Consider the following 16,031-nt stretch of genomic DNA (forward strand, 5'->3'; position numbering starts at 1 on the left):
AATTTAAATTCCACAATTGACACGCTGGAATTTGAACTCGCAACTCAAGATTACTAGTACAGTAACACAGTGGTGACTTTACTCAAGTAGTAACTTAAAGGCCCATATTAAGGCTCTGCAGAAAGGAGTTTATATTCTATATGCATAGAGTTGAAGAGCAGGGAGATAGTGCTAGAACTGCATAAAATGTTGTTTAGGCCACAGCTACAGCACTATGTGCAGTTCTGCAATCCACAGTACAAGAGGGTCCCTTTCATTCTATAAAATTGTCCTTGTTTTACATTAAGCTCCTGCATTTCACTGCTGACCATGTTTCAAAGTACTTCAATGTGAAATGTGCTACAAAAATACAAAGAATTTTTTAATGTAAAGGGCAGACTACGCATTGCTGATTGGTCTACCTTATCATCACATTCTTTTTCCTTTCTCTCTCATGTATCTTTCCAGCTTCTGTTTAAACCTGCAGGTTACACTGAAGGGCTTACCTTCTAGGGCATGGCCTCTTGCAATCTTTTGGAGATATGGTGCCACTTCAGCTGAGGTTATTGGTGTTATAGCAGAAAAGCTGACTAGTGGGAGGGAGCCTGAAGCTTCTTCCTCTGTATGTGCGAGAGAGGGTTTTTTTTAAAAAACATGCAATTAGAAAACAAGAGAGGTATCAAACACAAGCTCCTCACTCTGGGTTGAAAGCTTCTGCTTGACGATTCATCACAGACTGAAAAATGACACGGCTTGTGCCTGAAGTTCTCTACATTAATTCTTCTCCTTGCTTCTGATTCCATTTATGAAGTAAAGCTTGGGCACAAAAACAAATTGCTGGAGAAACTCAGCAAATCTGGCAGTATCTGTGCAGAGATGCTGCCAGACTTGCTGAGTTTCTCTAGTAATTCCTGTTTTTGTTTCAGATCTCCAGCTCTGAAGTTCTTTGTTTTACCTTAAAGCTTAGACACTGTCAAGGACATCATTTATAGTCAGCAGCTGGCTTCCTTACTAAATAAATAAAGCTCAACTATTTCCAGGGTTCGAAAGAGCAAGAGAAAGGAAAGAAACTGCCTGATTCTTGCTGTCAATTAAATTGGCTGACACAACAGATGTGGCTATTCAAAGTAATTAATTGAGTACAATAGTAGGCAGACTTTGTAGAGATACAGTGAGTTTCGGCAATTTCAATTCACCAGTGTCGTCTCAGTGACTAACACTCTTAGTTCTGGATGGTTGGAGTCAAATACGACTTCAGAGGCTTAAAGCTAAAACTGGCATTCTACTGTAGTACTGAGGGAGTGCTATACTGCCAAAAGTCTCAACCAAAGCATGAGAGGTTAAACTGAAGCAACACAAGTCAGCAGAAAAGATTCTTTGCCAGTACTTCCAAGAAGAATTTCTCCTCAGTGTCTTGGGCAATTATTGGCCTTAACTGCATCACCATAGACAAAAAGCATATCACTGATAAATGGAGCTTGCTGTATGCAAACTGGCTGCTATTTTTTCTACTATACAATGGCATAAAACATTTTGAGGAGGGCCAACGTCACAAAGAGGCTAATAAATGCAAGTCTTCTGGTTTATTTTGTTTTATTGTCCTAGATTACAAGTGTTTTAAAAGGACACTTGCATGAAAAAATGCATGAAGTACTTCAAACGATAGAGCTGGACTTTGTTACAGAGATTATTCCTTAATAGGTACAAAAAAACCTCGTCCCACCCACTACTGCCAATAGCTCAAAACACTTGATTATTATTATTTTAATTAATGAGGGGTCAAGAACTCACCACCATCTTCATCCTCTGCATTCTCCTCAATGAGTCCACTCCGAGTTGGAAGTGTTAATCCAGCCAGCAGGGACTTCAGCAGAGCCATCTCTGGATATTCCCGTGATAGGTAACTGTATCAAATGTCAAAAAAAAACAAACGCATGACTTTGAAGAAAAGAGATTTTGTGTCTTGGTAGGGTAGGGTTTAGGGAATGGGACAGGTTGGAGAAGGGAGGCAGATATCCTCCAACGGCTCATATTTTTAAAAGACGATTTCTTGCCTGCTCCAGGACCCCCAGTGTTCACACTGACAAATGAGTACAACAGATCCAGGCAATTGCCAAGCTGGTCACAGCTGGGCGAAGGCCGGTCAGCATTTGAGATATACCTCATGCAAGGCACAGCAGACTGATCAACTCACTGTGGGAGACCATAGACATGGGCTTGCTTTGCATCAACAGAATCCTGTGAACTTCTTGTGGCATGTTGCAACATTTGAAATACACGATTTAAATGCAAGTCTTCCTTTACAACTGCACCATAACACGGGCTTAGAAAAAACCAAACAATTTCCGACTACGTCAGTGATCATTTACTCTGTGCTCTCAAACCCGACCTCAGACACTCAATTAATGGCATTCCCTGTTCAAGCACCATGCAATTAGCTGCCCCTTCCCTGATCTTATTCGAAGTCAAACACGTGGCAATGGCAGGTGATGTTGGCATTACATTCCGTGTATTTCCTACATACACTGAGACGTAGTGAAAAAGAGATCTTCTGATTTCACAATCGCGCTGGATATCTAGTTTGGGAATGGGCCATCCAGGTATTGCAGAGAAGTAGAAAACCAACTCACTCACCCATCTACGTTCTGAAACATTTCAGCACGGTTTCAGGAGAGAAGAGGCACTTTAGATTACAACCTTCCATATCCACAACCACTGCCATCAGAAGCACAAGTGCAGCCCCCTCCAAGCCACTCACCATCCTGATTTGGGAATACATCTTCTGTTCCATCACTGTCGCTGGATCAAAATCCTTGAATTCCCTCCCTAAGGGCTTTGTGGGTCTACTTATAGCACATAGACTGCAGCGGTTCAGGGCAGCAGCTCACCACCACCTTCTAAACAGGAACAAGGGATGGGTAATAAATGCTGGCCCAGCCAACAACATCTATGTCCCGTGAGTGAATAAAAACAAAAGGACTCATTAAATAGTGCATTCTTTCTTAATCCCTCCTTCCAACTATTCATTTTTTAATAAAACAAACAAAATACTCACTGGAGCACATCTGAATGCTTCTGAAGGAATGGAACAGCTGCTGCTGCATTGTAGGTTATAAACTTGTGAATAAAATGCACGCATTTATTGATGAAAGAAGCAATCAGTCTGGAGTACTTCCCATAATTCTGTTAGAAAGAGTATTCAAAATTATCCAAAGACAGTCAGTGTTTTTATTCTTAGCTGCGATACTTATTCCCCCCAACAATTACCCATGTATTGTCCTCCTCAATTTAAGCTGTGATACTCTTCCACAGCTGTCAGCCACCTTCCAGCACTGTTATCTATTCAGATCTAAATTGTGGTAGTGTATGACTTCAGACTAGATAACTGCTTATTACTGCAGCCGAGTTAGATTCCTACTTCAGCATCCAACTAGACATTTGGTCAGGAATTGTCAAATAGCAACTAATCTGATCTGATCTGATCTCTTCGCCCTAAACCAGAGTGCAAAGGCCTGTTGCAGAACATAGTTTAACACTGTGCTGGGTCATAAATGATAACTTAGGGCAATCTAGAGACTGAAGTTGTGGTCCTCAGAGTTTGTACTGCTAAGTTACTGACTGGATAAAAGGGACGCACCACTTACAAAGCCATCAAGAATAAGGTTGCTCAGCTTTATTGCTGGCAGCAAATATACTTTTGCTGTACACTTTCAAAGTTTAGCTTGAAATGGAATGAACTCAGGATTAAACATTAAGCACTATTCTTAAAATCTATGTTACAGTCATGATATCCCCCTTGGTGACTTGGTGTCAAGTCTTGTTTGATAACAATCCCTCGTGAACATACAAACAAGGAAGAGAGGCCATTCAGTTCCTTGAGCTTGCTCTACCATCTAATACAAGCATGGCTAATCTCACTGTAACTTCAAATCCACATTACTACCTACCCCATTAACATTTCACCTCCTTGATTTCCAAGAATCTATCCATCTCTGCCTTTAAAAATATTCACAGACTGTTTCCAATGCCTTCGGAGGAAGAGAGTTCCAAAGACACATAACATTCTAAGGCAAAACAATTTCCCGTTATCTTTGCTTTAAACAAGCAAACAGTGACTCCCAGTTCTAGATTCTCCCATAAGAAACATCGTCTGAACAGGGAGTTAAGACTCTCAGGATTTTCTGTGAAGCAGCAGTCAGCATTTTGCTGTATGGTAGGTGCTATATAAGTACATGGTATTGTTTTAATAGCAGTAGTATGAGGTGTCAAAATTCCAGCTTTGCCTAATCCTGTTTGCTATTTCGTCTTATTAATGGTCCCAGTAAAGTTATTGGAAGCTTTTTTTTAAATGACTAAGAATGATCTAATTGAAAGGCTGACAATAAATTAAAGTTTAGAAAGGAAGTTATTTTTGGGAGGGAATGGAGTCCAGAAGGAGGATCCTTGACTTTAAATTAGAATGAGGCAGTTCAGGAGTGATGTCAGGAGGCACTCATATACACAGAAGTGGTAGAAAAATAGAACTCAAAGCTGGGACTGAAGAGTCAATTTAAAATTTAAAACCTGAGACTGGTAGACTTTTGTTAGGCAAGGGTTTTAAGAATTACAGAAGCAAGGTACGTGGATGAACTTAGGATATTGAATGATCTTAATGAATGGTGCGACAAAACCACTTTGATGGAATAGCATATGAATGAACTTCTTATATTCTGACTGAGCTTCCACTGACCTGCAGAAGTAATATGAAGGAGAGAAGGCAGTCTTGCATCGCCCCCTGGTGCTCACTCTGAAATAAATGCGGCTGCAACAATTCCAGGATTCCCAGAACATGCAGAAAGAAGATTAAATGGTTCTGCTGGCGAAACTCCTGAAAATTCAAATGAACTCGTCCATGTAATAGAGCAGCAATCATTGGCAAATGTCTGAAAAGTAAAACAAAATAAACACCAAAATGTTGCTGAGCAAATACTCATGGGTAAGGTTTTAAGCAGATGCAAATCAGCTAAAAGTTAAATGCACTGGAACAGAAGTAGGCCATTCAGCCCAGAGCCCCTTCCACCGTTCAATTAGATTGTGAACTGATCTGTACCTCAATCCCATATACTCACCATTACTCCATATCTCCTAAATCCCTTACCCACCAAAAATCTAAAGATCCCAGTCCATGCAACGTACTAGAAATGCCTGACTTGCTTATTGTATCTCTTCATGTGTCTCTACTAGGCCAAATTATAATCTCTTTTAATGATGAATGTTAATGAAATCCTAGCTAATGAGAATCTAATAGAGATAGATGCGACAGCAGTTTCACAATCAATGTATATGGATCTTATTTGGAATTGTGTGCTGGGTTTGAGGGACAGGAGTAAAGCACCACTGGCTTAACACTAAGAGCACAATTGATCTGTCATTATCCTAGGTAGATTTACTCGCCAACTTATTCTACTGGTATAAGAGTAGCTCAGAGGAGGAAAGAAGGTGCTGGACAGAGACAAGAATGTCGAGAGAGTGGGAGTCAGAGATTAGAGGTGAAAAAGATCAGCAGCAAGTAACCCATGCATCAGATAAACAGCAAAACAAAAATGAGCCCTTTAACCATTATAGTAAAAGGATCCTTTAACATAGTAATATTAATACCGAAGCAATAGAACAGGATGTGCCACTGCCAACTTTCTGCAGGCCATGTTGGCATCTGCCATACGGTTCTCCGACGTTTTCGAGTCATTGGTGTCTGCGAGCAGCGTCAGCAACCGATGCACGAGTGCGTCCAGCTGGGAAAGAAGGAAAAAAGTGTTTGTAAAAGCTGCTCACCCAAAACTGTTTCAGCCAGAAACCAAATCCAGGGTTTGCTATTTATGGTCAGAACACCAGTCAGCAGCAATCAGTTGAACAACACGACGCTACATTTGAACCTAGGGCAGTGAAGCACTGCTGCTGCCCGTTAGGACAGAATATATCACAGATTAGGTTCAGGTCTGATATAACACCTGGATTTGGCTGCTAAGTGTTATTAAAAATCAGTTTAACCTGAGTATAATCCTGATGTATAAATGATTTAATATTTAAGATTTGATATAATGCTCTCACACTTAGAACAGTACTTTCAAGAAGGCAGAATGCGACATGGAACATCACATACAAAGCTTGCAATAGCAGCATTTATAGGTTATCAAAGTATTCAACAGTAAATGTATATTTCTTACAAAACTTGCTAATGATGAACTTACTCCTCAGAAAGGCACACATTAACGTGTTCCTTTAGTAATTTTTAAAAATTACACTCTTCAAAGAGTGGTAGCTTTTGTACATCAGAAAAAAGCTCAAAAAAATCAGATATGACTTGAACCGAAACAGTGGTGGCAGCAGTTTCAACAAGTGAAAGGAAATTAGGTATCGTATTTGAGGCTGAAATATTTGTAGGACTCAGGAGAAAGAAATGAGGCTGAACTATGTGGACAGCTCTTTCAGAGAGCTGAGACAGGAAACCTTGACTTAATGGTCTCCTGATCTGTATGATTCCATGAAACCCTCACCACAGTGACACTGATGCTGCTCATTCTGAAAAATGTAGTGCCCAAGGAGGACACTGTCCCTGAAGACATTAATACCTTGCAGGTACTTCCATCAGTGGTACCATCACTGGTTAGCACGGAGTCTGGGAGACTGACATGGCGGATAACCTCTACAACTTGGAAGTATATTTGAAGAAGCAGATTCTGACAACGCTTGCCCATCACACTGCTGAAAAGAGACAGAGAAATATAATACAGCAATTAAATATCCAAAATAATCCTGGACAGAAACAGACAGCATTTTCAATCTATATTAGCCCCAGCAACAACCGGGAGGAACTATCCCATTTTGAACTGGAAATTCCAGAGTCCCAAAGACACAGCATGTTACTTCAGCTAGGAAGGTAAATACTTGGAAAAGAAATCTAAAGCATGTATCCCATTCACCTGGATAAAGATATCTCCTTACTCTTTGGATCCCAACAGAGGGGTATTTTTCATTATTCACTCAGAGGATGTAGGCATCTCTGGTAAGGCAAGCATTCATTGCCGATTTCTAATTGCACAGAGAGCACCTGAGAGTCTGGAGTCACATGTAGGCCAGATGGCAGATTTCTTTCCATTAGTGAACCAGATGGGTTTTTCCTGACAGTCAGCAATGTTTCATAGTCTTCATTTGCTTCTTAATTTGAGATTTTTTTATTGAATTCAAATTCCACCATCTGCCATGGCAGGATTGGAACCCAGGTCCCCAGAACATTAGCCAAGTTTTTGGATTAACAGTCTAGTGATAATGCCAGAAGGCCATCACCTCCCTTCTTCACTGGACTGGGAATGGTAACTCTGCTTTCTCTCCAAAGATGCTGCCAGACCTGTTGAGTCTTTTTTGTAATTTCTGCATTTGCTTCTGATTTTCTTCATCTGCAGTTCTTTGATTTTGTTTAAAGGAAATATTAGGATGGGTGATCAAGAGTTCACCAAAGAAATAGATTTTAAGAACAATACTTTGTACTTTCCATTTTAAAGTCTCAGCGTTTAGAGATTTTGAAATGAATGAACAGAAAAACTTGTCATGGCTTGCTCTAAAGCAGTCCCGGCTAAAAATAGACAGTGAACAAGGAACTAGGTAATTCTGAGATATCCTATTATTTGAACAGTACATGCAAAGAATGACCAGATAATTAAGAAGCAGAACCTCAAAAAGGTCACAATTCCTGGATTATGGCCTGAGCCACTTGCAAATTAGAACATGGCAGATCAGATTAGAGAATGAATACGCCTTTCAAAGACTTGTGTGGGAGAGGTGCATTCCACTTCACGGGACACTTGGTACTATTGCTGGGTACTGTGGGACCTGTACCACTGATTTGTTGTCTACATGAATCTAACTGGGGTTGGTGTTCTTGCGAAATAGAGAGGATTTTAAAATAAATAGTGAGCACAAGGGATTAAATTTGGGAACTACAATAAATAAAGCAACAAACTGTTCTGAAGGAGAATCATTGGACTTGAAATGTTGACTCTCTTTTCTCTTCACAGATGCTGCCAGATCTGCTGAGCTTCTCCAGCAATTTCAGATTAAACTTGAGAAGATATAGTAAATCAGTGAGTAAAAGGTAAAGTTGCCATAGTCCTTTCACACCATAAAGCTGCTCTTTCATTAGAGAGAGAGAAGACTGTGGGTGGTTTAACATAAGGGTTGTCACATTTCGGGTGAGGGGAGAGGCTGAGAAGAAGAATGTTTCATGGTAATCTCACTCAGTGTGGGAACCGAATCCACGTGGTTGGCGTCACTCTGCACTGCAAGCTAGCTGTCCAGGCCCACTAATTAATGGGTACAGACAAGGCAAAGGGGACGGAATTAATTTAAAAATAATTATTCATTAATGAGGGCTTCTCTAGGCAGCATTTACTGCCCATCCCTAATTGCCCAGAGGGCAGTTCAAAGTCAACCACATTGCTGTGGGTCTGGAGTCACACGTGGGCCAGACCAGATAAGTTTCCTTCCCTAAAGGACATTAGTGAACCAGATGGGTATTTCTGACAGCGATGATAAATCTAATTGCAAATAAATTGATAAGATTTGACATCATAAAATGAAGGGTAAAACTTAAAGATGCTATCTGAATGCATGTAGCTTTTGAAACAAAACTGATGAACGGAATGCACAAATACAAATAGATAACTACAACCTGATAACCATTACATACATAGCTTCAGGGTGACATGGACTGGGGCCTAAATCTTGAAGAGTACAGGACATTTGGAAAGGGCAGGAAGCTAGGAAAAGATGGGGAGGTTGGCTCTGTTAATTAATGTGGTATTAGATAAATATAGAAGGATTACCCAAGTTCAGGAAGCCAAGATTTGGGTATGATTGAACAATCAATTAACGACTTGTCGGAATGGGATGCTGGCCATCTAACAATAACTACGGAATAAACTAGCGCATAAAAGTAAAAATAATGGTTTGTCAGAGAAGCAGGGTAATAACCACAGGCGATTTCAATCTACATACAGAATGGAAAAGTCAGATGGACAAAGGATGATAAGTTCATAGAAACTATCCTGAAGAGATTCTAGAACAAGCATGTTCTAGAGCTGATCAGAGATCAAGTTACATTATTCCATGTAGTTTGCAACAAAACAAGTAGCAGCAAACAGAATATACCTTAATTTTACATTCTATTTGAGGGAGTAAGAAATGGGTGCAAGCATTTTAAAACTTAAATATGAACCATTGTGGTCATGAAAACAGGACCGCCCAACGTAAATTGTCAAAAATTGGTTAAAAGATAGATGAATAGAGATACAACAACAAACTTCTAAGAAGATATTTCAGAACACACAGACTAGATATGTTCCAGCAAGTAACAAATTCCAAAAGACAAACCCACCATCTATGAATTAACTAGAAAGGTTAACAAATGTCAAATTTAAAGGAAAAAAAAAGTACAACTGTGCTAAAGATAATATTTTTTATATATATATATATATATATAATTAATTTGTTTAGTTACTCTTTAGTGTTTCTGTCTTCTGTTTTATATAAATATATATATAAAACAGAAGAAAGAAACACTAAAGAATAACTAAACAAATTAAAAAATATGGAAAACTTAGATCACAAGCGAAATACTGGAACAGATAGTAAGATTTATATAAATATGTTAACTCATTGCATGTTTAAAAAAGTGTACATTGGTCTTCTAGGGAAGTGAGTTATGGTGAATTAATTGTGAAGGAGGTGGAAAGACAAGGAGGAAAATTACAGGCTAGTTAGCTTAACGAGTCATAAGAAAAATGAAGCATTATGAAAGAAGTTACAACAGTGCACTTTGGATAAGTTCAAGGTAATAAGGCAGAGTAAACATGGTTTTGTGAATGGAAATCATGTTTAACCAATCTACTGGGTGTTCTGTGAGTAAGTAAATTGTGTGGCGAATAAAAGGGAGTTGGGGATGGTACTTAGCTTTCCAGTAGACATTTGATATTGTGCCATATCAAAGGTATTGCAGGACATACAAGCTTGTAGTATAGGGGTGTCATATTGGCATACTGGTTGGCTAACAAGAAGCAGAGAGTTGGCATAACAGTCATTTTGTTGGTTTTCAAGATACAATGCGTATTATGCTACATGAATAAAACAAAGAACTGTGGATGCTGGGAATCTGAAATAAAACCAGAAATTGCTGGAGAAACTCAGCAGTCTGGCAGGAGAAAAAGCAGGATTAACACTTCTCGTCCAGTGATGTTTCTACAGAATTGATGGGGCACAGAGGGAGGAAGGGGCAGGGGAGACAGAGACAGAGACAGAGACAGAGACAGAGACAGAGACAGAGAGAGAGAGAGACAGACAGGCAGACAGACAGAGAGAGAGCGCACAAGAACTACAGTTAGGCAGTTGATGGTATGCCTGGGAGAAAAGAATGCTGATGATGAGGACCACAAGTGGGTGAAAATGGGTTGGCTGTGCTGAATGCATCCCAAGTCATGGCAGGACCAGGGTGTAGAGGGTGGGTAAAGAACATAGGTGCTGTGTTCAGGTTCTAAAATTTTTGAATTTGCTATTGTGTCCTGAAGGCTGAAGGGACCCTGTGCAGAAAATTAGATGCTATTGGAGTTGGTAGAATTTGCAGCTTATGATCCTTTGCATGCAGATGCTGATGGGATGGAAAGTGAGGACTAGGGGGACCTTATCTGTGTTGTGTGAGGGAAGAGCAGGGGCTGAGGGCAAAAGTGCGGGAAATGGGTCAGATACGGCTAAGGGCCCTGTCAAGCACGGTGGCAGGAAATCGTCAGTCGAGGATTAAAGTATTTCATTTTCCATGGATGGCATGCTATGATGAGGACATAAGGAATCTGCAAGAGGATATGGATAGGTTGAACAAGTGGGCAAAAACTTAGCATGTAAAGTTTAATGTAGGAAAGTGTGAGGGCATGCACTTTGGTTGGGAGAATCAAAAGATAGATTATTTTTTAAAAGGGACAGACTCCGACAAAGTACAAACAGATCTCGGCGTTCAAGTGCATGAAACACACAAAGTCATCATACAGGTGCAACAATTAATTAAGAAAACAACTGAAACTATACTTTATTGTTATGGATTTGGAGTTTAAAATTAGGGAAGTCTTGCTACAACTCTACAGGATATTGGTAAGGCTGCACCTACAGTATTGTGTACAGTTCTGGTACACGAATTTAAGAAAAGATACACTGTTGAGGTTGATTGGCTCGCTGAGCTAGTTTGTTGCTCCGCAGATGTTTCGGTACTGTGCTCGGTAACATCCTCATTGTAGCCTCTGATGAAGCATCAGTGTGTTTTCACACCTGGTTTTTAAACTCTGGGGTCAGTTGCGATGGATTGCCTCACTTCCAGGTTTCCTCCGTAGTGGAATGTACATGGGGTCGAGTTCAAAGTGTTTATTAATAGCCTGCTTCATGGAGTGCCATGCTTCCAGGAATTCTCGAACCTGTCTGTGCCTAGCCTGTCCCAGGATCTTGGTGTTGTCCCAGTCAAAGTGGTGGTTCTCCATGTCCATGTGGATTGAGATGAGTGAGTATTGGTCATGTCTTTTTGTAGCCAGTTGGTGTTCATGTTCTCTTGCTGTTATTTTTCTTCCTGTTTGTCCGATGTAGTGTTTTGCACAGTCTCTGCAGGGGATTTTGTAGATGACGCTGATCCTGTCCGTGGCGGGGAATGGGTCTTCAGTTTGGGTGAGCACTTGTCGTAGGGTTGATGTGGGTTTGCATGCCACTCTGATGCCCAGCGGTCGTAGAAGTCTTGTGGTGAGTTCCAACTTGTTCCTGATGTAGGGTAGTGTGATGAGTGTGTCGAGGCGTGTAGAATCTTTCTGATGCTGTTCCCGTAGGCATCTCTTGACCCAGTTCTTTGGATATCCATTATCCTTGAACACTTGGAAGAGGTATTCCTCCTCCTCTTGGCATATTTCTATGTTGCTGCAGTGTGTTGTTGCCCTTTTAAATAGTGTTGACACACAGCTTTGTTTGTGTGTGCTGGGATGGTTACTATTGAAGTTCAATACCAAGTGTGTGTGTGTGTGGCTTTTCGGTGTACTTTCAGTAGTCTCAGACTTTGACTAGAACAACACCAAGATCCAGGGACAGGCCAGGCACAGACAAGCACGAGAATTCCTGGAAGCATGGCACTCCACGAAGCATGCTATTAATAAACACATTGAACTCGACCCCATATACATTCCATTACAGAGGAAATCTGGAAGTGAGGCAATCCATCGCAACAGACTCCAGAGTTTAAAAACCAGGCCGGAAAACACACCGATGCTTCATCAGAGGCTGCACTGAGGATGTTACCGAGCACAGTAACGAAATGTCTGCGGAGCAACAAACCAGCTCCGTGAACCAACCAACCTCAACACCCATAACCTAAGCTAGAGATCTACTCCAAAACCTTAGAAAGGATATACTGGCACTGGGGGAAGTTCAAAAGAAATTCACAAGGCTGATTCCTCAAATGAATGACTGGCCTATCAAGAACGGCCGAATAAGTTCGGTATTTATTCGTTCGTGTTTAGGAAAACAAGGGATGATCTTATTGAAACATTTAAGATTCTGAAGGGGTTGACAGGATAACGGGACACTTGCTTCAGACTGAGATGTGATGGAATTCCTTCTCTCAGAGGGTAATGAATGGCTAGAATTCTCGACTCCAGAGGAATGGAGGATCACGGAAATATCAGGGTGTTGAGCACTGTTTAGAGTTTACATGATTGAGAAGTTCAGGCCTGGGTAGATCAACCATAATCTTACTGAATGACGGGAGGGGCTTGAATGGACAAGTGTCCTACTCCTGCTCCTATTTCTTGTGTCCTTATGGGAGAATCTTGAACTAGGCGCCACCGTTTGAAAAATGAGAGATCGAGCATTGAAGTTGGAATTTCTTTTCACAAGTGTCAAGAGTGTTTGGAACTCTCTTCCTGCCTTTAAATGGTGGAGCAAACTGAAGGGGCCAAATGGCCATCTTCAATGCTTTGCATGGAGGTAAGTGAGGAAGGCATTCAGTGTGGGTCAACACTGAACAGGAATGGACGGAAAGGCAAGGAACAATGGCAAATTAAAGCAGACATCTTCTGCAGATTAAATGTTCCTTGCTGTTTAATGCTGAACAGAATTGTGCGCTTAGGATAGGAATGCAGTTATAAAATAATCTACCTTTGGCAGTGAAGCATGATTCGCCCAATTCCTATACTCTATTAGTTTGCATAATCCACCAGCAACTCATTAATTTGCTCTTTGTGCAGTTTTTTCCCTGTTAATCCACAATGCAACAAGTCAACTACTTAACAGAGTTAGGGATGAGTGCTACCTTGTACCTTTAATTGTGACAAATAAGTGCACAGTATTACACTAGCAGCCCTCACCTGCCTCCTAATGCAAGTGTTAAATTTAGAAATAATGAGCTATAGCATTCATATTTCCAACATTTATCATCTAAATCCTTTGACTCACTCAGACATGATAATCCTTTGTGAAGTTATGCTTCTTTCAAGCACATAAATTGACAATTCTTCAGAATAAAGTCACATTCAACTTTCAATTAAAATTTTAATTGAACACAACCCCAGAATCCATCTTCACTTGAAACCCCAGTGGTCAAATATTGGGTGGATGTTGATAATTTATTGCCTAATTAAACATTACATTCTGTAGATTAAGATAATGCACGTCTCAAATTTGTCACTACTTCAGCTTCTGAGAAATTCATTTGAGGAAACACTTCATGCTGCACAATCTCTTCTGTCAGTGTGAAGCTGCTTATCTTTTCTCCACCCCTGCAATTTTTGCCCCTTCTCATTCAAATAAAGATGGCTTGTGCTGGGACACGATCCCCCTGGGTCCACACAGCTTTCCAGCACTTCGCCTAGCCGGTCAATTATCAACTCCACAGCAGTGGCACTTAGACAACAGTCAGATAATTCTGAGTTCAAACTTTAGTCAACAGACGTAATCGAGCCTCACTTGCATTGTGTTATTAAATGTTAAACCTCTCAGTAGGGCACAAATGATGCAAACGTGCTTCTTTGAATAAAGACAGGAAGGGAGTTTGAATGGTTTTGGCCAATATTTATCCCTCAAACAACAGCACAAAAGAAACATACATGACTTGGTTATTATCACATTGTTGCTTTTGGGACCTTGTCATCAAATTATTTCATTGGTCCATGTGCGTACATTTTTAAAAATGTACTTTGTTCGCTATAAAGTGCTGTGGGGCTTGAAAGGTGTTATTTAAGTGCACACTCTCTCTTTTGACAGTGAGCATAGACTTTGAACAACATTGGCATAGGGCAAGGTCTTATAGTTCTGCAAGTTTTCTGGATAATTAGCCCCACACTACAAACCTGCATGAAAAGTGACAAACAGCCTTTTCTGAAGTGGACAAAGTGTGGTGAGTGTACAAAAATGTTGTTGAAGCATAATATCACTGTAAGTGCCAAATACTCATGGACCTTGCACAACTTCTGTATCTGTTGTACACTGATCACAAATGCCCTGTTTATTCACACAGAACCTTAGATATGGCTGTATTTACTTTTAACATGCAGCAATCAACCCAGTTCTGTGCATTCAAATTCTTAAGGGTACTTTCTGATATCCATCAAATCTGTCAAAAAAGAACTGCAGCAAGTCATTGCACTAAATAATACAGCCCCTGGAATGTTCTACAAAGTAAGGAATTAGTGGTCATGTACAAAACTACTAAATGGTTGACAAACATGAAAACTTGTTTTCATATTTACCTGTCTCCCCACTGTTTAATGCAACTGATCAAATACTCAGTCACTTTCTTGACATTAGCCAAATTGCCATGGCAACAGCTGAGCAGCAAAGGGAGCCGTGACTGGATGAGGGTGCCTGTAGCATCCTCAGCAGATTTGTATTCTTGTGACCCGTTGCAGGTTCTCACTTCGGACTCTGAAAGAATGATATCCACCAGGCTGATGAGTTCCGCCTTCTTCAAGCGCAGGACATATTCCTCACTGTGTTTCTAAAATGGCAGCGTTTACACAGATTCACATCAGATAATGAAGAGGCAGATAATGATGCACTGTTAGATAAGGAGGCCTGTTTGTGGGAGCTTGCTGTGTGCAAACCTGCTGCCCACTTACAACAGCAACTACATCTTAAGCATTCTTCATTTGCAGTAAACCACTTTCATACAAGTTTAACACAACTTTGTTGCATTTCAATCCTTATCCCAAAAAAAATTAAATCAAGTGCATTGCTCACACATTTCATGCCTTGGCTATCCTGTTTTCAAGACAGCTTGGCTAAGACTAAGCTACTTGCACAGCCCCTTTGCAAAGCCCGAATAAATTAATGATGTCAGTGTTCAGTCACAAGGGACAATGGCAAATTTCTACCATTCAGTTTGATGACAGCTGTGTACCCTGCTTGTAATAAAGTGCAATCTTTCAAAGCTTGGCTGAAGGAGTCTGTCTAGATTTTGCTGGTCCAACAGATTAAAGTACCTTGAATCAAGATACACATCAGCAATGATCTTCCTGAATCACAGAACAAGCTTGGGGACTTCAATGGTCCTATGCTCCTGCTCCTATGCATTGCCTTGCAAGACAGTTCTGTTCTGTGTCAGTAGTGCCTGCATTGGTGTAATTATTCCAGTTTTGCAGTTGGGATTTCAACTTAACTGTAGTGAAAAACAATGATTTTGCAAAACATCATAATGCAGAATTGTTTCTAAACAAAAGGCCACTGTCCAAAAATGTTAACTTGATTTCTCACTGCACAGATGCTGTCAGACCTGCTGAGTACTTCCAGCATTTTTCCTTTTGCATCCAAGTTATGGCCAACAACAGGAACATAGGAACTATAGACATTTGATTTCTCCAGCTTGTTCAAATGCACAGTGGTTGGTCTGCATCTTAACTGTACATCCAGTACCATGGTATACCATGGACTAACAAAAAGAATACTGATTTCATTTGATTAACAGCTCTTGAGGAAAGGGGCCTAGTTTTCTGCTGTCCCTTGTGTAA

At 40.5% G+C, this 16,031-nt stretch overlaps 1 protein-coding gene across 2 annotated transcripts in view; it reads right to left on the reverse strand.

Moving 5' to 3' along the window:
- Nucleotides 1-16,031, reverse strand: part of ints1 (integrator complex subunit 1) — a 107,825-nt gene that overhangs the window by 11,291 nt on the left and 80,503 nt on the right. The window contains exons 38-44 of one of the 2 annotated variants that reach the window (XM_048552169.2): nt 14,775-15,022; nt 6,588-6,720; nt 5,617-5,750; nt 4,709-4,901; nt 3,035-3,162; nt 1,771-1,883; nt 486-599 (exon numbers count right to left, since the gene is read on the reverse strand). In XM_048552169.2, coding sequence (XP_048408126.1) covers nt 486-599; nt 1,771-1,883; nt 3,035-3,162; nt 4,709-4,901; nt 5,617-5,750; nt 6,588-6,720; nt 14,775-15,022 — 1,063 coding nt within the window. The other variant, XM_059653933.1, reaches the window with a different exon arrangement.

Source organism: Stegostoma tigrinum, chromosome 23 (assembly GCF_030684315.1).
Source record: "Stegostoma tigrinum isolate sSteTig4 chromosome 23, sSteTig4.hap1, whole genome shotgun sequence".
Taxonomy (NCBI): domain Eukaryota; kingdom Metazoa; phylum Chordata; class Chondrichthyes; order Orectolobiformes; family Stegostomatidae; genus Stegostoma; species Stegostoma tigrinum.